This window comes from Lipophrys pholis (assembly GCF_963383615.2).
Source record: "Lipophrys pholis genome assembly, chromosome: 16".
Lineage (NCBI taxonomy): Eukaryota > Metazoa > Chordata > Actinopteri > Blenniiformes > Blenniidae > Lipophrys > Lipophrys pholis.
This window is the reverse complement of record NC_137634.1, coordinates 5,340,524-5,365,076: the sequence shown is the minus strand read 5'-3', so window position 1 is coordinate 5,365,076 and position 24,553 is coordinate 5,340,524. Positions and strand designations below refer to the sequence as shown.

The following is a 24,553-nucleotide window of genomic DNA, read 5'->3' as shown; positions in this document are numbered from 1 at the left end:
CGGGAGGTATTGTATTGTCAAGCGAGGGGAAATGATGGTGCCTTCACAGAGCTATTGGGAGGACTCACCACAATGACTGCCAACGCTATTTTGAGAGACAAGCAAAGGCTAATCATTATTTGTTATAAAGCTACAAATCACAAAAACCAAGAATCGAATCTGTGATGTTATGCCAACAGAAAACTGCCCATCCCACAATAAAGGCCACGACATTTGGGGTAAAGACATGTTAGCAGAGCTAAAAGCACAAACCAACAGATAGGTTTTTTTTTAATGAGGGAATAAATTGGGGTTTGTTTGATGCATCATAAAGAAAAGAAAAAGCTCCAAAAATGGAACTCTGGTGACCACACGAATGATGATAAGCCAGCGAACGCAAACTAACAATCATGACAGCTAACATTTTTAGAAGCATCAGGTATATTTTCCACAACAAAACCTCCCAATAAGCTGGGGTAAGGACAACGTGTAATTAGGAATAAACAACTAAATAGAAAGCAAGAAACAACTGAAAAGACCTTAAAATTCGGAAAAAGCTGCAATATCATTTCCAGAGCATACAATAAAAATACTAAAATACTAAGAACAGGAAAATGGGACTAAAAACTGTCCAAATAAAACATAATGGACCTTGTTAAAGCTGTCGTAAAAAGATACAAAGATTAAAAGGTTATAGAGCTGCAGAGTATGAGCGAATTCGGCTGGGAACTGAAGTGGGAAATCACCGAGAGGTAACTACCATGGCTCAGGAAATGTTAAAGAATTACAATACGGTTTGAGGACCTTTTCCACCAATGTACACTTTGTTCTGGTTCTGAGCTACTTGAGGATATTCTAAGAACTTAAGCCTGTTTTTCATTACGATAAAGGGCCACGTCACTAAATTAATTTGAGAATATCAAATTGCCCGTTTTAAGTATAGCAACAATAGCAGGCAACATTGCCACCTCACACAAACACCCCTTTTACCACGTTACGAACCATTAGCCAACCTTACCAAAGCACTATTTTAGTTTTATGTTGTAAAAACTTGAGTTTGGTTTTTGGTTCTAGGTTGTCCACCTGCCAAGTACTGAAGCCGTTTTATAAGTCAAAATTTGGTCTGACGTTTAAGAAGGGATACCTAAAGCTAACCACGAGTGGTGCCATCAACCTCTATTGACCTTCACCTCCAAGTTTTTTCCTTTAACAAAACCTTCCAAATTAGGATTACTGGGAATATCTGCAAAACTACCAACTTCATCACCTGGTCTTCAGTCTTTTAGCCCGTGTACACCACCTTCCCTGGGCTCCGTTGTTGAATGAGCATTCATAATCAATCAGAGTCCGTGGTGTGAGACTCTATAGGATTATTCCTATGGAGCAGTTCAGCTCATTCATCATCCAGCCGTACATTACTGTGCTCTCACAGTGCTCTGACACCGGGCGACCTGCTCTGTCCTGCAGCCCCCGTAGAACTAGGCCACCCAGTGAAGACATCAACATGCTGATTGTTGGGCTCCAGAACATTTACCTCATCTTTTTGCCCCCACCCCCCATCCCCTGCATGCTGCCCAGTTGGTTCCCACACTCCGCTATTCTCTAGCAGGCATCACTGCTCCCCAACCTTACCCCCTCAAAAAGGCCAATGAGCAGTGACCTCACCGTGCAGAGACTAATGCACAACTTCACAAGCACATATTGTTGATAAGAACGTACAGGAAACAGTCCTGAACTCACAGGCACACTCCTACTCCCTCAGTGCAGGGCGACCTAAACCAACAACTAAACACAACACTGTGTTCATGTCAAAAGATGGGTCTTTTCCAAGTATAACCATCTAAAAACAGTTCATAGGCGACTGAGATGACAGCAGAAGGGGCTTTGTTGTTCAAATGGACAGCATCAGCAACAAATGCTTGTGATGTAAACACGGTGGCACGAATGAATGTGAAGCTGAAACCTTTTATTGTCACTTGAGGGTCAAGTGGGGATCTGTGCTTTGAGGCAGAGAGAAAAAAAGAGACTGTATTGGAACAGTGAACTCATCACCCATGTTGGTCGGGTTTGCACAAGGCCTCAGTATGGTAAAGAGGAAAAGTCTCTGCTCCCATGCGAACGACGACTTGTTCTAAGTAAACCACTACAATACAAAGTGAACATTATGTACTGACTGTAGTCAGTACATAATGGACCACGGGTCGGCCAAATCTGGGCCTGTTCTAGAGATTTCTACTGATGTAACAATGATTGAGACTCCATCCTGACCAGCTTCAGCATTATCTTTATCAATTCAAGCTACGTTTATAAAATGGAATCAGTGGGCCTTTCTGGGTAAGCCACACGCAGGATTTATTACTCAATAACCGGTGAGTAAGCAATTGATCAGTCATTCATTGGGGTCACCTCCCACACGCTAGCGGACGCATCAGTCCAGTTCAATTGGGAAACATTGTAAATATGACACGTGGAGAAAAGTTACCAGGGAGTTTAAGATGTTGTTTTCCTCTAAAACGTGTCTGATGAGTTTTAACCTGACATATCTGTGTCCGATAATATGTTACTCAACTTGTTGATAATTAACTACCGTTACAGAGTCTCATGAGGTGAAAATATTAAGCAGTCTGAACCCTGTGTTTGAAGTTACTCGCGGGTCAGCTCTTTAAAACCTTTGCTAGGAATTATCTGCCTCCCTCCTCCCATTCAGGAGCAGCGCTGCTCTTCTGGCTGCTTCATTGTGGCTCCGGCCCCCTCCCGGCTTCTCAAGCTTCTTGGCAGAATAAAAGGCCTCACTGATCAAAGAGGCCCAAGACAGGTTCTAACCAACAAAGAAAAAAAAAAAAAAAAAGACCTGCAGGCAGCTATCCAAACGGTTTGTTTGCTCTCTATTGCCATGACAATATCAGATAAGAGATCTAAAAATATAAGGGGCACTGAAGACGCGGGTTGACGGTTATAGAGCAAAGCGTGCATGTTACAATGACTGAATCTGTACGGCAGAGGAAACACTGGGGAGATAAAATTGGGAAATGCCTGTTTCCAATGCTACTGGATACAAAACACAAGCAACAACAACAACAACAGCCTGGGGTCAGCTTCTCGGTTAACTTGGATTATCCTCCAGTGAACTCCTGTCCATAGGTACTTGGAGCAACATACATAAATACTCCCTGAGTGTTAGATTTCTGCTAATGGAATACTTTTTTTTTTTTTTTTTTACACGATAGATAAGAAACAAGCTGGAACAACAAACGTTGATTTAAAATGGTGACCTGATATTAGAATTCTTTTCATTGGTTTACATTAGATAGACTGCGAGACTGCAAACAAATGTTACGGCTCCAATCCACATCTGTAGTCCAGCTCACAAAGGACTGCGATACTGGAAATAATGTAAATTATCACAACCGACATGGCTGAATGGGTTTGCTGTCTACATCTGATAAAAGCTGCACTCATTCATATGAAGTTTTCACCTTTTTTTTTTTTTTTTTTTCTTTTCTAGGAATTTGGTGCTTTAGATTCTTGCTAAATGAACAGATACACACAGGGAAACCAGAAGAGCACAAAAGCAGGTCACAGCGTTTTTCCAGTGTACCAGGGCACAGAGCGTCCGACAGTCGACCCAAGCAAAAGGTGGGGCGGGGAGTTTGTGGTGGGCCGTCCAGTGAAGCACTCCCCCACCCGACTGGCCAATGATCTCCAAGGAAAAAAAGTCACTCACTGGCAGGAATGATTGACAGGCTGCCGCCTTGACTGTTGGTGAATGCTAAGGAGGGAACACAGTGCATACCCGTGCAGCTCGGGAAACATAACTCACAGCTTGGGTTGCCTCCCATGTCTCCAATGCCTCCCATTCAGACCACAGCCGTGCAATACTATACGTGCTAACAAGGCAGCCTGACACTCTGCCTCCACTATTTACTTTCCTCTGTATTTATGATTGCTTGTGCATTCCCAAGCCAACCCCCCCTTGTGTGTCTCCTCATTTTTTGATTCCCGGGCACATTTCCCTCTATTAAAGCCGTGTCGTTTCAGCGAGTCAATGATTTGCCGGGCCCCGCTCCTGAACTTTGAACCCGTACAGGGCAGCACACTGTAAGGAGGCGAGGCACGGCAAGAGGGCTCTGGGTTGGGGGTTAACTCGTTTACGATTCGCACCATAAAGCTTCCTGAAAAGGTCGATCGGGCTGAATGAGCGCCGGCATGTTAACCTTTCACCTTCCCACGCACCAAAAGTGTAGAGTCACAGGAAACGGCAACACGAGGGTGTGTGTGTGCTGGTTTTTTGTGTTTTTTTCCCTCCCTCCCCTCGTTCGTATGGCGAGGAGTATGTGAAAAGGCACGTAGACGTGTCTTTTCCTCCGAAAGAGCAGGTGTTTGTGCAAGCTGTCCCAGGAGAGGCAGCCTGGCTACAGTGTTGTGAGATCGCTCCCACCTGTGAAGATCAAATATGAGACATTTATTATACAGGGGGGACTTATCTAACGCTCCCTATCTGATGGGCTATGTAATGGAGAGGCCCTGGTCAGATCCACTTTCACTGCCCTGAAAGGCTGGAGAGGTGACCCAAAAGGAAATCATTATGTGAGAAAACAAAGGTGTCGTAGGCGTGGAGGAGAAAACCCTCCGAAAGGGCGCTGCCCTCTCTCCTCCCTGCTCGCCACGGAGACTGGAAGCACCGGGTCGCTACGGGGCATGTTATGTCTGTACTGTCAGTGTGTGTGTGTGTGTGTGTGTGTGTGTGTGAGAGTACGGGTGGGTGGTGTGTTCGAGATCTCACCAGTTACCAATTTTCAAGTTGGGCCTAATTAGGCTCTTTAAAGCAATAACTCTGTGTTCAGAGGGTGGTGAGTAACTATATTTTACACATAATTATGCAGTGGCAACTGCAGACGTTTCAGCCGGAGAGTTGTAATTTATCGAGATTGTGGCCTGTGCATCATTACGCGTACTGTATTGTGAAGTCTTTGGCAAGAGCCGGCTGCAAACTGCTGCCACTGTTTGCCCTCAGGGCAACAACCGAACACTTGTCAAACGTAGTCCTCCTCAAACTTGAGGCCAGCCCTTTCAGCTAAAGCCTGTCACAACTAACACACGGCTGCAGTGGAGGTAAATAAACTGCTGAAGAGCAAACTCCTCGGAGCGATGCATCTGAAGTCCTACAGGGTTAAAGGTGGCAGGTACAAAACGGAAAACAGGTTTTTTTATTTATTCTTTTTTCCACCGCGGTACAAATGTGTCAACTTTCACACAAATATCTCCATAATGGGCTCAGCACATTTGTCATCCCTCTGATGTAAACTGCAAACATACTTGAGCATCTGTGCATTAGTTGCCATTAAAATAGTGTTAGGCCATTGTTGGTGCATGGTTACACACACACACACACACACACACACACACACACACACACACACACACACACACACACACACACACACACACACACACACACACACACACACACACACACACACACACACACACACACACACACACACACACACACACACACACACACACACACACACACACACACACACACACACACACACACACACACACACACACACACACACACACACCGGACCATTTGAGACTAATGCTCAGTTTACGCGACAACGTTTTAAGTGAAAACGCATCGTTTTTGCAACGTTTTGAAAATGACTGAAAAGGCGACAACAATATTGTTTTCATGTTGACCCACTAGTGAGTGCCGTTTTGTTTTTGTAATGAAACCCCACACACATGCACGCAGAGAACAACACGCTATAAATATTAACCATGCGAGAACACAGACATTCGTATGGACAGACGACCAAGTTTGTTTGTTATTCTCGGTGACCGTCAACTACAAAACTACCAAGTCCCAAGAGAATATGGACTGGGAGTCATGACGCTCTGGAGGCAAACGTTGTTATTGTCCATCTACCCGCACATGTGCAGAAGAACTATTTAGTTCTACAAACAGAGCAAATGGAAACGGAGCCCGAGTGTTTCCAGAAAGTGGTTGTTTTTATCAGTTTACACAACTATGGAGTATTTTCCAAACGTACCACCTTGGGAGCCGTTTTCAAAAAGTTCAGTTTTCAGTGGCTCTGAGCACCATTGTCGTGTAAACAGACAAACGGAAAACAAACATAAGCTTGTAAAACTTTATGAGCCGTTAAATCTTCCGATATGTCTTTAATTCAGCTATATTGTTGTTTGGAGATTAATAAAGAACTGCAACACCTTTCCACAGAAAAAGTTTGTTTAGGTGTGAAGACCAACTGTTTGGAAGCCACCGTCTGACCTATATTTATCTTTTGTAAAACTTCTACTTCCTGTTCTCCTGTTGCACTCCTTAATCAGCCAATTCGGCCTTAATAGAGCTCTTTCTTTTAATAAACTCCATTCCTATTTCTTGTCCCAAATGTTGTCAGTTTATGATCGATTTTGATTTTGTACATTTTTATGACCATGCAAATTGTAAATTTAGTTTGAAAATGTGTTTATCAATCAAGCTTAACAATATTATTAGATTACTTCTGATAGGTGGTGGATGTCGAGTTTACGATGTTCTTCCTTCCGACACCGGACGTTTGGATGCGCGGCTCATCACAGAAAGACTCAGTGAACATTGAAGTGAAGCGTCGTGCTGCAGCTGATCCAAAACGCAGGTTATTGTGCATCATGAACCGCAGTCGAGGATTAAAGAGTCACAGTGCTGCCATTGTGCGTCTAATCACCCTCGCCCTGGCTTGAAAAGGCAAGGATGACGGGGCAGAGACTAAACACCTGACAGTTAATTAAAAGCTGCAGAGATAAGGCTTGGATGAGGCGACGCCGGCATCCCCGCCGCTCCTTCGGGGTGGAAAAGGCCAGGGCATCTGGGCGAGTGTGTGTGTGTGTGTGTGTGTGCAGTTTATCTCCCCACGTGAACCAGCAGAGGCGGCGGGCTGCGTGGCCCGAGGGTACCTGACATTACACTTTCAGATACAGTCGGTGAGACACACACACACACACACTTCAAAGCAGCTTCTGTTTACACATCAATTAGAAAGAATCAAGTCCAAGTCTGACACACACACACACACACACACACACACACACAGTATGAGGTGTTTAAATGCCACAGACGGTGCCATGTTTGCAGACAGAGCATCTGGCTGGAGCGCGACGAGACAAGGCCGCCACCTGATCAAATACGCCACATAATGCATGACAATAAGTAGCATTGACATCGGCTCCGCTCTCCTACACAATAAATCAAAACAATTTCTCTGTGGAGAGCAACAATGCACCCTCAGACAGAAACAGTCCACGCCATCTAAAATTAGACAAACAATATGGCCGCCACATATCAGGGTCAACCAACAGGGGGCACAGCAAAGCGATCAACTGCTGATCACTGCCCAGAGCAGGACTTGTCCCACATGAGACATTCGGTATTATGTATGTGAAGACTTTTGTTCAGACCGTTTCAAAGTTTAAACAAAAATTATTTGAGGAGCTCATCAATGTTGTTTGGTTTCATTATATAGTCGTCACTTTGTTGATAAAGTTGAAAACTTGTATTGTTTCTTATATTTTATTGTGTTAATTTGTATTAAAAAAGCAACTTCAAGCTTTTTTTTTTATCAGTTTCCAAGCATTTCTTCACAAGCATCAACATTGATGCACTTAGATATTTACCACCCAGCGATGTGATCGTCTAATCGGATGTGCTCATGTAAACATACGTTTGAATAACAATAAATTATCTGTTTTGGTAGCGTCTACAGGCGCCACCTACTATGGATTGGTGAGATAGTAGGTTAATAAAGTCGCTACCTTCAGACATTTATGTTGTATATCCGGCAGAAGCAATACAATGGAGCTTGACGTTACACAGATTGCCAACAGGAGCTGGCTGAATCTGCACTAAAGTGTTATTTGAGGGGTAATTGAACAAAGCCATAGGAGTGGAGAGCAGGTACTCAGGAGAGTCAACATTTCTATCGCGGATGAAGCGCTGTGATATGAGATGGCGAGCATAAAACATTTATGAGCAGCAACATCCTCTCTATGTATGGGTATATAAAGCAGGCCGTGTCTTAAAAGCAGAATAGCACCTGTTTATTACACACTTGCCTTCGTGTATTACGACACTTCCAGCTGACTGTGCATGGTGCACGGCAGCTTGTTGGCGCTGCATCAACCAAAGAAATAGACATTAAACATTTTTTGAGGGCCTTTTTGATATTTTTAATTCTTTTGAGCAGGTTTTGGCCCACAGGTCTCAAGCTTGACACTGCCCATATAAAGTTAATGCCGGCAAGTAACATCTTGACATTTTTCTGATGTGGATCCGGGAGGATTATGTGACACGGTGGAGCTGTGGTTCGCACTGCTGCCTCACAATAAACAGGCCCAGACATTCTGTGCAGTTTTCATCTTCTTCCTGTCTTCAGATTCCTTACAGAAAAATAAAGACAAGCTTATGAGGGAGCCCTTCCGGGATACATGCAAATAAAGAACAGTTATTAAACACACACCCAGTGTCTTGATTCCTGATAATCACAGAGCATTGATCGTTCCTGACGCTGATGTGACTAAAAAGCATGCAGGATGAGTTGTGCCTAATTACATCAGATGTAGTAAACTTGCAATTCAGAAGTTTGAGAACAGGTTTCGTAACATCTGTATCACTGACTCATGAGAGTGTAATTTACCTTAATTTGCCTGTTTTTCAAATCACACTCTGGGAAAAAAACAACTTTTGTCACCAATCCAACAAACTAAAGGTTGTTAAGTTCAGTCCAACACTTGAGGAGGTTTGAATGACGAAAACCGTTAATGGTATAAAGCAGTTATACCGTAGGCTATTATGGTTCAAATCAGTATGTGTTTTGTATAGCCTCCCAAGACCCAAACTAATTTTGTATTGTGGTCTAGACAACTCAAAATAAGGTCCTGGAAGGTTAAAATGAGTAGAAATTGCTTAAAAGCAGTCATCTTCAGTGAAGATTCCTCTTTTAAGTTGTAAAAACAGTAGTCCAGTCAACTGCTGTACAACCAAAAGCAATGTCCACATATGTTGACGCCAGGTAGTCGGAGGACACTAAGCATTGATAATTCTAGATTAAACTTATTGGTCAATATCAGGGGTGTCAAACATAAGCACCAAGTCCCCTGTTGTTGTCCTTAAATATTACACAGCTGCACATCAACAGGCACTTTTAATTACAGAGGATTTAGATCCTATGAAAAAACCCAAAACGTCTGATGGGCTCTCATTTTGCACTTTGTAACCACACCAAAGAAAACAAATGTGAGAGAACATCCAGGGGATCACAAGGTGCCAGTGGGTGAAATACCTGCCAAGGACAGCTCAGCCAACGTGTGCATGTTGCAGCAAGGGGCATGGGGGGAGGAGGAGGGAGACAGCCAGGGGAAAGGAGTGAGAGAGATGGGGAGACAAAACAGGAGGGAGTGCTCAGATAGCGCTGCGGTGCGGGGATAGGTCTCCGAGCGCAAACTGTGGCCCTTCCTGGAAGGACGCCAGGGCTTGTAGTGCAGCTCTTTTTTGATAATGGGCCGCAGTATGTGTAAGAGCGTTGGGCTGCAGCCAAGGCACACAGCCTTTTGGTAATAGTTAACAGAGTGGGCAAACACTGGAAGTCAGCAGCATGGAGGTAGGTCAGGGAACTGCAGTGGATGCACCGCTACCCCCCCCCCCACCACCTCTGTGCTCCCAACACAACCCTCCCGCCCTCCCTCTCTGGTGTTGCACTCTTGGCTCGGCCCCTGGCTCTTACGTTTGGACCGGAGCTTTACAAACACGCCGTTGACTCGCACAGAACTTCCCTCATAAAAATGCAGAGATGTAAACAGCACTGCAACTGCTTTGAAAAAGCAGACTATTTCTAACTTAATCTGTACCAGATGAGGCCCACTTCAAGTCTCGCTTTACTCTGGAAGTTACTGCTGTCATTTGTGTTATATCCATCACCACTGTGCATCTGCCGGCAGAGATTTCCCCATATGAACTGGACAATACTTAGTATTTCAGCAATGTCGATCTCTGAGTTTTGGAGGAGGGGGGGGGGGGGGGGGGGGTTACACGTCAGTTTGAGCCTACATCCTCTTATCTTGTTCGACTGAGGAGAGAGTAGGCACTACAGTGACTCACCACACCATCTTGTGGTGCAAAGTGATATTACAAGAGTTAACAAGCAAGACACTAAGCTATAATTAACTATGCTAGACATCTCTGCAGCAAAATATGTGGAAATCTTTGTTACTCGATGCATCTCCCTATTTTGCAGACTGCTTGAGGTTTTTTTTGAAAACGTCTCAACCAAGGGTGTCAAACACATTTTAGTTTGGGGGCCACATACGTCCTAATATCATCCTGAGTGGGCCGGGCTGGTAAAATAGTGCCCTAATAAACTTGCAATTTAAACTTTACAGTTTTTCTTTCTTGTGGCACAGAGTATACATGAATGTCTATATTTTTCCAAATGTTTTTTTTTCTATAACTTCAAGGAGAAACACAAAAACAAAGAAAGAGGGTAAACATTTTAAAATGAGTAATGGAGACAAATTAAAGACCTATCACATAATTTAATGGAAAAACATGAATGCAACTGTTTCAGACTATATATAAAAACTCACATATTTCTAATCAGAGCATCAAGCCAGTAGAAATTTTCACTGCCTATGGATTTCAACAGCAGATAAAATCGTATGATTTGATTACACAAGTTCAGTATCCACTTTTTTAGCAAAGACACTCATCTTGATGTAATTTATAGAAACATGACTTTGGCTGCATAACACTTCTACTAAGGCCCCTCCGCTTTATTTTCCTATGATTACATATGTGCACAAAGGCTTAACACACTGGAAAATAATGCTGTGACTCAGTGACATGAGTGGAACATTATGTGTCATCGATGCGTCCAAGACCATTAGTGGCTGACCGTGTCACATCTCATTTGGCAGAGATTATAAATGTTATGTTGTTTCTGCGGCCACAATGTCAGCCTGCCTGTTTGGCAATTCTTCACGGTCACAATTGTAGGTGCGCGTGTCTCGCTCTCGAGCAGCATTCGGGGGCCTCAGACGGTCCAAGGACTCGAAGAGCGGTAGGCATGTCATTACCCGATCCGCTGCCAACCTGCAGCTCTAATCTCAGAGCGAGCAGACCAAACACCAGAAACCACACACAGCTCTGCTTTGGTCTTCCAGAGCCAACTGTCAGGGCCACTGTGGCGGTAACACTGTGCTAACCTCAACCTAGGGCCCGGAATACAAAGAGCGACACCATGGTCCGCTTCACTCGCGCACAGCAATCTGGGGGTTTTAATAGCAGGCTGCGGAGGAACGAGGCCTGGCAGCTGGAGTCACCAACAGACCATCTCAAAGCAGAAGGGAGGCCCATATAACTACACAGTGAAAAACATGCCTCGTTAGCTGCCGAGTGCTGCTTTTTCTGTCGCTTTGAGCGGCTTCCAGAGAGGAGGTTATCAGGTGAACGGCCCCAGTGAGACATCATGGCCCTGTTCTCTCAAATACAGACCGACTTTTGATCCGCCCACCTGATTCCAGTCAACCACTGCACACCAAGGGCATCTGACATTCAAACTTTTTTTTTTTTTTTTTTTAACTCCAGGACTAGAGGAAGCTCACTCATGATAGTATATGTAAATACAAATGTTATGTAAGCGAGATGTAGGGTTTATTCTATCGCCTCTCTGAACAGTCCCAGGCAGTGGTCAAGGCCATTCGAAGAGAATAATCAGAGTGGAAAAACCAACAGTGTGCTGGCATGAAAAAAAAACAAAACAAAACAAGATAGTAACGCATATTTTGAACAAATCCAAGTATGAGATCATTTGTGTAGTGGTTACTGGCCGGTGTTAGCTGTTAATGTTGGCTGTGCCGCACTGCAGAGGGTTAAACATGCAGGGAGTCATTGACTGCCCAGGCCTCTCCCAGAGCCCCCTAAACAGCAGCCTGTCAGCATTCCTGATGGGTGCCAAGGTATTTACTTTGGACAAGAGAGGGAGGCACTGTAAGGGACTGCCTCTAATTAGGAGCAGCCAGTCAGGAGGTCACGGCCAATTGGAACGACTCTCCTAGAAACGCAGTCCTCTTCGAGGGATCATCCACCGGGCTCAGTCCTGACTGGGTTCAGTTGTTTTTGGAGCACCCAACAAGGTCAGTGTGCAGGACTGTGGAGTCAGTCCTTCCACCTGGGGTGGACTGAAAAATGTCCAGTGGCAGCGTTGCTGGAACTCGGGAGCATTCGAGTGTGAAGTAAACAGAGCTCTAACATAGTTTCACAGATGATGTAGAGCCTTCAAAATCATAAGAATTTGTTGGAGAGGTTTGGCCAAATACATATGATTGAAGCGACAAGTCAGCTGGTCATTGGCAGTCGAGATCAGTTCATGGGCATGAGAAAACAGGTCAGCAAGAAGAATCCCTCTTCTGTTAACTATATTTCATTACTCAACAAGAAAATGTTCCCCTTTCTGATGTTTGTACATTCATTAGGGATGAACCGATCGACATTTTTTCACTTCCAATCCGATCCCGATATTTGAATTTGGATATCCACCGATACTGATACTATTCTGATATCAGAGCTCTGTTTGCTTTAACATTATCATTATTGATTTTATATGAGGCTGTAATAAACTCCTCTCTACAGTAAAGTATGAAATGTACAAATGTATGCATATATTCTCTCAAAAGGCAACTTGAGATTAGTATAAGGACAGAAAAGGAAGCACTTCAAACTATTTTTGTTGAAGTTGGACAATGTGGGCGTCTGCGTGACGTCATCATCCCATAATAAACTTGATATATCTTTAAAACCACCAGAATCACTTTATTAATCTATGGCGAAATTCTTTAGCAACGCAGCACAAATAGTTGTATTTCCAGCTCTAACCCGGCACAAACGATTGGGACTATTTTCACATAGTTTTGCATGGAGTCGGACGCAGCTTCACGGAGGTGGGAATCGCCTGCTACGGCGGAAGAGCTGCTGTTCATTGTTTTGATGCCGCGGTCAGTGCTGTTCTCGTCGGCGAGCTGGCGTTTTAAAACAGTGACACCTGGCTGCAGAGAAGCCGCCTTGCTGTACAACGGCTTTACAGTGTTTTGAGCATAACATACGTTCAAACAGCGAAATGTCATGAAAAGTTGGCCTGCTCGCTAGCTGCAAACTGTGGAATGGATTTCCTGGCTCATTACTCCACGTCTCACTGAGACCCGCCTCCGTTCAGAAAATCCATTCCACATTTTGCAGCCAGCGAGCGGAGCAGCCTGCAGGGAATCCCCTTAAGCACAGACGAGGCTCGTGGATCGGAAATCTCTGCAGGTTGGATCAGAAATTTCCGATCCATGAATTATGTTGATATCAGAACCCAATACCGATACTGGATCGGATCAGCCCCGTCCTGAACATTCATAGCTGATGTTGTATAGTCACGCCATGCTGCCCCAACCAAAGTAAAAGAAGAATAAAAAGAAAAATGCATCCAGATTTGTTTGGAAGCCAAGCCACCACTGCCTAATAGGTAGTTTTTCCCAACGCAGTGCCAGAGACCCCAACAATTAGTGTATTTCCTCTGGCATGAGCACATAGGTGCCAAACGAATAGACCTATTCAAATAGAAGCTTGTGGCGAATCTCATTCAGATCATGATAGTAAATGAGTGAGGTAGGGTACACAACATCAGGAGAGTTTCAACCTTGGAGTTTTGATTAGAATAAAAACATTTGTAGCCTCATTTGCGAACATGCAAGTGCTGCTCATTCCACTTCAAACCAGCTCTGTGTGGTTTGATTGAGAGATTGAACACAATATAACTGATGTTGGAAGCTTTATTGTCTTACTCCTTGTTGGTGTCTTGACACATTTTCATGAAACGTCTTAATCTTGTCACATAATGTTTTAGTTCAATGTCTAAATACCTTTGTCAACTAGAATCACAAATGTTGACCTGCTTTACCAGGAAACTGCACCAAAGTGTGTCCACAAACTAAATCTGAGATCAATGAGGGTCTCACACTCATCTTGAACACTAGCATTAATTAAGGGTGCTCATTAGAGGTAGAAAACCTGCACAACAACCTCTAGTTTTGATAGAAAGACTGATCAGAAAATCTGACTTTCCTCAGGGAACAAGGCTCTACTGGAACCAAACAAATTATAATCTGGATTGGAAATGGCAAGTTTTTTTTTTTTTTTTTCGGCAACAATAAAAAAATATTTAAATTAATTAAGACACATAAAATAGTCTATATTTGGAATTATAGTAACATATCGTGAGCATTGCGCACTTTGAAGCCTTTATTTACAATCTTCAGCAAATGCATCAGATTTTAAATGGTTTTGAAGTACTAGGCGCTTTGCACTCAGCAGTACCTCAGCATTGCCGTGGTAAGGTGCATTTTCTCCTCATATCCAGTGGGACAAGAGCATATCCCGGTGTGTGCAAGTGTGGCAAGTCAGCCACAGTGTAAAACCGCTTCAACACCAGCCGGACCCCTACACATGAAGTCCTCTCGGAGCTGTAAAGTTGAGCATGCACATAACATAGGTACATGTACAGTAGCACCCAGGACCATGTGACACAGTTCAAATTCTCTTGACGAGTCACATGGGACGTCTTGCCTGCAGGCCTGAGTGTGCGTTTTCAATAAAAAAATAAATCTCCCGGAGGGGAAAACGAGGGAAAGTCTGCCTGTGGAAATAGTCTGCCAGACATTCTCCCTTTGTCTGCTTCAAAAGACAATTTACTTTGAGTCTGACTGAGGGAACAGCCGTCCATTACACTGGCGGGCATGTGACTGGATGTATGATGAGCAACCAGTTCACAGAGCGCCATCAGTCACGTCCCAATCAAACAGCAGTTGCAGATCCAAGCAGCTGCAAAGAGCAAAAATACAGCTTTCTATCAGGCCCAAAGTATTTTTTCCATTTACACTGTAGCATCTTGCTATCAGCCCTCGAGAGAACAACACTGGAGGCTCTGAAAAGTCCCACGCAAATGTGACGCTCAACTGGGTGTTTCTCACTGTATAAACTGCAAATTACAGACGAGCTGCAGCAGCAAAAGGAAACCGACCGTCTTCTGATGATCTTCCAAGAATAGAGAACTGAACTTGTAAGCATTTTCTGAACAACGCGTCCACATTACAACAAAAGAAACCCAACAAAAGAATAAAATCACAATGGATTGATGGGAAATGATGTGTTCATGTAATTTTGCCTCACTGTTTGGAGTTTTTACCTACTAGATATGTTTCAATCTGGTCGTGCTGATGGTTTTCATGAAGCGACTTGAACACCAGGAGGCTATTATTGTGAGATGGTCACTAAAGAAAAAAAATAACATTTCTAAAGGTTGGTGCTGAATGACCGATAATGACTTTGTTTGGCAGCACTACAAACACATGGGGGTGTGCGCCAACTTAAAATATCCTCTAACCTGGTAGATTTATTTCCTCACAAGATGCAATATTCTTCATCAAGACTATTTTTTCACCTAAAATACAGCAAATTGTCCAGATTTTTTTATTATAAATAAATAAATTAAAAAAATCTAGGGGTTATCAAGATGCCTTTTCCCAGTTCATGTTAACTTTTTTAAGAAAACAAATAAATGTTAAAACTGTTGCTTGAGGTCTTTATAGCTCAATTAGTTGAGAGCATAATTTAGCCTAATTTAAAGAAGCCCTACATAAATTTAATAGTATGTTCACATGGCAACGTTTAGAAAATGATGTCCGTTTCCACAAAAATGGAAGAAACGCTCAAAACGATAGTTTCATGTAGGGCCACTAGTAGCTGCTGTTGTCTGTAATGAAACCACACACACACACACACACACACACACACACACACACACACACACACACACACACACACACACACACACACACACACACACACACACACACACACACACACACACACACACACACACACACACACACACACACACACACACACACACACACACACACACACACACACACACAAGGAAGATATGCTATAAACATTAGCAATAGTAAGCGCACGGATATTCGTATGGACAGACGACCAAGTTGGTTTATTATTCCTGGTGACTCAACTGTAAAACTACGACATTCCAGTAGAATATTGACTGGAAGTCATGACACTCTGGAGGCAAACATTGTTCTTATTGTCCATCTATTGGCACATGTGCAGAACAACTATTTACCACTGCTGTGGTGCGCGTGTGCAGCAGCAGTGTTTCAGTGAGGGAGGTCGACTGTTTCAAGAAAGTTGTTTCTTTAAACGACAACGGAGTCGGCACGTTTTCAAAAAGTTGCCTTTTTACACTCATACTGCTTGAGAACCTCAATATTACCACAAATATCTCATGTTGTTAAAAAAACAAAACAAAACGAATACATCCATAAATTCATCATAACTTAGTTGGAGCTCAATTTGGTTCCCCCTGATGATTGTTTGTGTTTCTGCCTCGTCGGAAACAATGTTAGCAGCGTAAGAACGACGATAAGTGAAATTCATGAGTGACTGTTTGTTTGCAATTTAGAAAAAAAAAAAAAAAAAAAACGTGAACCCTGATTCAAAACCGTGATCTCAGCTGAAACGTACCCCAACACCAACGGCTCCAGAAATAAAAGCTGCACAGAGATGAAAACGGCGCCTCCGTTCGCCCTCACATATTTGATGCTGAGGGGAGTACACACAGCCACCTGACTCCACTTATGTACAGACTAACACTAACACAGGCATGATGGGTGGTCTGTGGCCTTCATGAAAGTGACAATGTGTATTACAGTTCTGAGAGGGCAAAGTTGAAAGCAGCCGGTTTCAACATGCCTCCAACCACTTTAGTGCTGCCTCATTGTTCGCTGCGAGACTGAGTCGGGCCGTCTTTGTCGTAGTAAAACCTGACGTTTGTATTCAGCGCTGCTAATTCAATTATGCCCTGCATGAACAGGGGAGTATGAGGACTATTATCAAAACCAACACTGAAGCCTTTCTGGGAAAGACAGCAAAAAGGAAGAAGAAAAAAAAAAAGAAGCAGGTCAAAAACAGGACATGTTTGTTGTTTGGAAGTGACCATGTGACTTTGGGAGACATAAAGCGTTTTTTGTCGGCCGCGTTATCTCCCTGGATCTGGGGTTACAATATGGCTTTTGTAGTCGAGCAGCATTGAAAGATCTAAGTCACTTTGATCCCGTTTAATAGAGTTTGGTAAATGATCTCAGTATGAGAGCTCCGCCACACACACACACACACACACACACACACACACACACACACACACACACACACACACACACACACACACACACACACACACACACACACACACACACACACACACACACACACACACACACACACACACACACACACACACACACACACACACACACAGGTGAAAGCCCTTCCTCCTGCGGATGGTTGATCCGTGCACTCGAGCTGAAAAGCAGTAAATTTGCTGCAGCTCTTCACATCCTGCTCTTCCACAGTATCGCTCTGCGGCTCTGATGCGAAGACGCTCAAATGCCTGAACATGGTGTACACATAGTTTCCAGCTTGTCATAGAAGAGCCCAAACAACTTAAAATGAAATTACTTTTCCTGGGACGTGTTTACTTGCTGTAGTCGAAGCGGCGAGCACAAAGCTGTTTAAAAAAAAAAAAGTCTGCAGGAGTGACTACAGGAGCCACAGGGAGCCGGAGAGAGGGAGGGAGTATGTCAGACAGCATTTATCTGTGGTATGGTGATGACTCTTTTCCTCCAAGCTCTCAGCAAACTAAGCGCTTCCTGCCTTTTGAGTGCTTGTACCCATTTTTGTCCTTGAAACTGAAGCACATGCAATGAATTACAACCGTTTTAAAGAGCTGTCAAGAAACAAGAGAGGAGCCGGTTAGAGGAGACGAGGTGAGGAGGAGGAATTCGGAGCGGTGCTGCTGGGAGAAAAGAGGAGCGAGTCTCGGCAGCGGTATGAAAAAGTGCAAAGAGGCTTCGCAGGCTTTGATGTGAGCGGCAGCGGAGAAGTCTGCGGGCGAGAGGGAAAAGTTATGAGCGACTGACTTCAGGAGAAGAGGAGTCGCTGCTGAGTGACGAAACAAAAAGCACAACGGCGGTCCACCGATTCCAAACACCCGTTTGAATCTGCATTATTTATTTATGCTCATCTAGTCCACAAAGACATCTCGACGCAGCACGTCTGAGACTATCCACCTCAACAGTCTAGCAGTATTTAGTAATTTAGCACGTCTCGGTTGACAGTGTGACCATGTGATGGCGCCATTTACAACCGGCCTGCTGAGTGAACACATCTGGCCCCGCATCGTGTTCGTGCTAATTTCATAGACAAAGATCATGAAGAACTGGTCTATTTGATCCGGTTGCGGCAGATTGAGAAATGACTCTCCAGTGCAGCCGCCACAACATTAACATAGCATAAATGTGCTCGCACTGATCTGCACACCCCTGGGTGTGTTGATCCTCAAACAAAAGGGCGTAATCGGGCACTTAATGTTGCATCACTAACGCACGCCAGTTGAAAATGCGACGCTTTTAATTAGCAGCGCAGTTTATTGTTTAGAAGTACGAAAAGACTGAAGCGTGAGTGCAGCATGCACATTAACATGTGAACGTTTTGTTCTTCGTATCACACTGTAATTTTAGGTTTTGTTCACTTTTGTAAAAAAAAAAAAAAAAAAATGTTGACCTGATGATGGAAATAGAAAACTTCAATCCATTTATTAAAATGAGGAAGTAATTTTTCTTCTTTGTGATTTCATTGAAATTGACAGTTTTAGATTCTGCATGTTTTGAAAAACCAAATTCCTTGCAAAAAAAACCCCCAAAAAACTAAAACAGTCCTGATTGGATAATTCTTTAATTGGCTTATCTTTAAAAAAAAAAAAACAACTAACAAACATAAGGTGCACCAAATAGATGTAGATGGAGCAATTGGGAATGTGAATCAGTGGCGTGGAAATGAATGAAACTTTCCTTCATGAGTTGAGGATTGCAAAAGTTAGAACCTACTAACAGATAAAGCCCAGTTTCTCAGCAGTCACAGGAGAATTGTCCGGACCACATGGTACAATTGTCATCTGTTGCAACCGGGTTCTCTGTAAATCTCTATAAATGTGGCCTTGATCTCCGGGGAAGGGATAGCTTGGCCTCCACAGCCGCTATGGATCAGCAGGCTTTCCTCTGTACTCCTGGTGGATCGGTTTCAACTGGAAAGAGACAGGTGCTTCACTTGACCTGAGCTGTCAGGACGAATTCAGAAAGGTCGCGCGAGATAAACATCTCGCCGAGAATGCAAAAATGCAGCGGTATCCTCGACCGTTCAACCCGCGGACATTTCACATAATTGAATTCCTCTGACCCCCAGAAAGCACACCGGCCACACCTGGCCCGGTGTCAGGTGCGGCGACTTCAAAAGGGGGAAACGTGTGTGTTTTTTAGCACCGTTATAGACGGCGGCGACTCACTCCGCTCCATTGTATTGGATGCGTGGTTGCGTAATGGCACCGCTTTTAAAATGGGGCAGCGTACGTTTCGCTGCCCGCCGTAGCGGTTTCTCAGAGGGACTCACAATAGAAGTAAGTCGGAACGAAGAGCCGCACAAAGCCTGTACCATTAACATTTAAGTGTGTGTGCATTTCAAGATCTTCCACCACTCTGTCTGAGACCACTGAAGTGTTTGAACGTGAAAGTGCGCATAAACACAGTGGTTAAACAGGCCTGGCTTTAATGTGACATTTGGTGAGGCTGTTTGTTTCTACTCGGATGTTCTCTCCGTTCCTGCTTGACGCTGCCTGTACATCCCGTCATAATGCCTTTACCATAGCGCGCCACGCTCAGCGTGGGAGTGTCTGTCCATGCGCTGCAAGAAAAAGTGGAATTAAGTATGCGCGTCCTTTGTGAACGTAGCGGGAGTGGCTGGGTGAGTGAGGCGGAGATCGCAGAGGAGCGTACTGCGAAGAAACAGACAGCGTCCTGGGTTATTTGTACGAGGAGAGCCATGAAAGGAGGACAAGAATGTGTTGTGTAACGTTCAAGAATTCCAGACTTGGTCTAATGGCTAAAAAAGAAGGACGACGGCGGGATTGAGAGATTTGCCATGTTTCCCCAACCTGCCTCTCCCCTACTTCCCTACTTGCCCTAAAAAACATCTCAGCAGTCATCTCTGGTGGAAGAAGGCAGACGGGACCTCGCTATACAGCCCCTTGCTTCCTGTGCTGCAGGCAGAAGGCTTCGGTCAGATCCCTGCTCAGGAGAAACCATTAGTTCGTCCAACAGCCTGGACACACGTGGGTGGGGGGTCTCACTGGAGGAGGAACATGGCAGGCAGGCTGGACTAATCATCATATTGAATTGAGGGTAAACGCGTTTCCAGATCTGTGTTGGCTGGCCAAATAAAGGCATGTAAATAATCCCCGTATTAACATGTTTCTCATGTTGTTTGAAAGTTGGCGTTTGTCCCTGAATGGCCTCCGTTTCGGCACAAACGGCAGTTAATCACAGGCGAGTCAGCACTCCTTTCAGCGGGCGCCGCAGCACAGCAAAGGGGGAAATTGTGAGCTTATGGCGATTTCATTCATACTTTTATGTAACTGCCAGTGTCGCCGGAGGGCGGGCGGGCACGTGACCACAAGCACCGCCGCTTATGTCGAGGTCTCATATGGCGCCCATACTGGTGGCAGCCTCGCGTGCCAGGCGTGAGCACCGCGAACGGCAGAGATGAGCGCTGGCTCCCGTCCGCCGTCGACGTGCTGCTAGAAAGACGCAAGAATCTGCCGGCCAAATGTGGCGATCCGACAGCCGAGGCTCCTCACAGACACAAAGCACATAGGAGGCGGCGCGCATCATTTCACTTTGATTCACTGGATCCCAAGAAACACAAGAGAAAATCTCTGCACTTTGTGAAGTTTATTTCTTCCAATAGATCATGAAGTAATGAAATATGCTCACAGGCAGTGGTTATGAAGTGTTTCCGAGCACATGCAGTAGTTTGAATGGTAGAGCGATATGTCATCAATGGAGTGACGCTCAAACATCACATGCACCCAACAAGCTTGTTCTTCATAGCTTTTCTGGATCCTCGGAATTGTTCACAATTTTATACGGAGACATTAGTTCTGTGTTGTAACACCATTTCCCTTCTGCAACTTTTAGTTGTTTTTTTTTTTTTTTTTTTCTGCATGTAATTTACTTATAATTGTGACTTATCTACATAAAGTAAAACTGTGCGGTGCTGCAGCCCGTGTCCGGCATGGTGGAGCAGCGAGAAGCCCGGAGGAGCCCTGGACAGGCCGTTATCTCATCCAGGGAGATGGGAAGTACGGACAGGAAACCCAGAGGGAGGGGGAGGAGAGGGCCCATATGGGAAGTGCAGTGTAAACAGTCTCGGCTTTTAATCATCCCGGCTCACGTTCGGAACTGGACACACTTTGATGTTCTCCCTCAGCGCCTCCTCCGCCCTCCCATCCCTCGATCCCAAACGGCCTGCACTGAGAGCCAGTCGGGGGTGGGAGCACACATGGCGATACTGGAGTCAGAGCTTCAATTGTTTTTTTTTTGAAGAGATTAAGAAGAGTGAAAAGGGAGAGAGGGAAGAGGACGCCTTTGGTACCTTGTGGGACACCGAGAAGGGAGTTGAAAGAATGTGAAGTGGTGCACAGTTAACTGGTGTTCAGTCGACTGTCGGCCCGGCCTTAATTACAGCCGACATATTCGAAGGGACCTCTCAAAGGTCAGTTCCACATTCCAAACAGCAAAGAGCGAAAAACAACAAAAGCAGCAAAGAAAGGAAATAAAGTCAAGTTGGCTTCAAGTGCAAGGGGGGGGGTGGGGTTCAATTAATTGGGTGCTGGGCCCGGTAAGAGGATAAACTCCATCCTCCGCCTCTGACCTGAGGAAAGACCAACAGCAGTCCTCTCCTGTTCAGGCCTTCCTAAGAATTCCTCCTCTAGTTCTTCAGCTTCAATCTGAGGATCCGTTTGCACAATGTTTAAGTGAAAATGCAAAATTTTCCTTTGCGTCTTGAGTGTTTGATATGAACGAGGCTCAGGGCCTCTGAAAACACTTGGGCTCCATCTCCATGTAGATGGCAGAGACACTGCTACTGCACACCATGGCCGTAGTAAATAGTTCTTCTGACAATAACAACCACATTTGCCTCCAGAGTGTCATGACACCCAGTTTATATTCTCCTGGGACTTGGTCATTTTATAGTTGAGAATCACCCACTATAGCAATCCAACTTCAACGTGTGTCCAAACGAATGTCCACATATAAGCCATTTTAACAATTTATAGCCTCATGTTGGGTGGTTTCAGTACAAAAACAAACAGCACCCTCTAGTAATCCTACATGAAAACATAGCTTTGAGGGTTTCTGTGTAAATGGACGTCCATTTCAAAACATTGCCGTGTAAACACAAAACTTTTCTGAAACGAAAAACGATGCATTTTCACTTTGAAATGTTAAACAAGTGGAGTTTGGGTTGGTCCCATAACGCCTAAACACAATTCATAAGAGGACGTAAAGAACATGTTAATGAAGAACTGCAGCTGTTGTCGTGAATTGATGCAAAAAGCTGAAGAGGAAAATTCTCCCTAAACATGTGAGCTTCATCAGATCCGAGGTAGAAACTGTAAAATCTGTTAGGAGAAACTTCCCCGCTTTCATCCCTCTCATCCACCAGAGGACAAGAACATAAAGCGGGACCGTAAAGCCGCCTGCAGAAGCAACGAGGGCCTGTTCCAACAGGCCTGAGCTACAACAAAAGAGCATCTCGCCGCATAACACCACCTCTGTGTACTGCGAGGGAAGCCTGGGAAGAGTCCAAACTGTACATTTCACACCACAATCGATGGTCTGACAGCAGGAAAGCAAGCCCACCAAACGTACAGAAATGGGGGGGGATATCAACAATCTGAATGCATGTGGAAAAGTATTGACTAAAAAATAAATTTTCCTTCACTTGTTACATAAGAGCATATCAAGTGTACATCCTCAATAAGCTCCTCTGCAAACTGTTCAAGGTTTTAAGTTCACTGGTAAAACAATAAAAAAAAAGGCGGAAATCCCAGAAAGCTGCAAGGGCGTTTGATCTCAGTGGCTGCGATATCCATCCGTAACATGTCGTCAACATCTTACAGACGCGTTTAAGTCAGATCAGCTTCAACCGTAGCGGGAAACCAGCAGCAGCAGCGGCTTTTCAGCCTAATGCCGGGCTTTCTCCACCAAGGAGGCATGTAAATCCTTATCAATTACGACAGCATCGGGCTCGCCATTCACAAAACCTCCCACACCTGGTGAGTGAAGAGAGACGAGCTCCTACAGTACCTCAGATCTGTCATCTCGTTTCTAGGGAGACGGTAAAATCGACAGAGGCACGCTTTACGGGCCGGGAAGCTTAGATATGCAAACTGAGAGCAGCACATGTTTTGCAATGTGATGGCATGCGTTTCTTAATCTAAATAACAAAAACTCTTTGCCTGAATTATAGGTTTACATGGGTCTCGACATGATCTAACAGTCTGTCGGCACACCTTGATGTCAAGTGTGTTGGGAGAGAATCACATTGGCAAAGATAGTTGCAGCAAAACAAAGCTGTCGCCTTAGAGAAAGATCCACCAAGAAAAAGTTGGCAACCTCACGCAAACCGCTGTTTTCCAGCAGCGAGTAAAAATAGACTGAAAACAAACTAATTACACCTGTTTGCCATCACTGTTGTGAGAGGAATTTGAGTGTGGGATCGTGAGCGGATCACCGAAAGCAGTGGCCACTCCGGTATTTGTGAAGGCAGCTGACCACATGTGCAGGTGTCAGCATGGTTCGGATCAGCAGTCATTCTGCACAGGGATTGAGGCGATGAAAGACTGGGTAGTGTTCACTCAAAACTCATTCCTAAATCAAAACCTGGTGGGTGGAAACCTAATATGTGTGTGGAGAAAGGAGATGGGTCTGAATCTGGACCCAGTTTACATGTTCTCCTCGTTTGTACAGGTACTCAGATGTTCTCCCACCTTTCAAAATCACGCAATTGATGCTAAATCCCAGAGTGGATGACTGACTGTCTCTAAGTTCTCTGCCTTCAGCCTTCTATAGCTGGGATCGGATCCTGTGCCATGCAACCCTGAACTGGATGAAGCAGTAAAGAAGGTGACTGGATGGAGGGATTTTAGTTTAGCATTTCTGATCCAGGAGTAAATATGCAAATGAGAGCGACCCTCCAAGCAGCACGGCAGCTGCAGCAGACATCAGGTGAGCAGGCGAGTGTTGCATTCATGGAAAACTTTTCACTTCGTTTCAACCACCTCACCTGCATGAGTTTGCCGTCAGCGTTGCCGGCGCTTCCTCCCACGAAGAGTCCTTCCAAGACGATGGGCTTCCCGGTGGGCTCGTGCTTCAGCAGTGTCACCTTGATGACCGCTCGGAGGGCCGGCCGCTCGGACTCCAGGCCCGGCTGGCCCAGCACCACCTGCAGGGCCGCCATGAGCAGCCACGGCCAGAGCCCGGCCAGGCGCCGCGGGGGGACGGTCAT

The 24,553-nt window shown here is 44.7% G+C and overlaps 1 protein-coding gene across 1 annotated transcript in view; it reads right to left on the bottom strand.

Annotated features, from left to right (window-relative positions):
• Positions 1 to 24,553, bottom strand: part of rnf43 (ring finger protein 43) — a gene marked incomplete at its 5' end in the record, with an annotated part of 87,710 nt that extends 63,157 nt beyond the window's left edge. The window contains one exon of the mRNA XM_080483874.1: positions 24,332 to 24,553. Within this exon, the coding sequence (XP_080340000.1) occupies positions 24,332 to 24,553 (222 nt within the window). The remainder of the gene's footprint in view (positions 1 to 24,331) is intronic.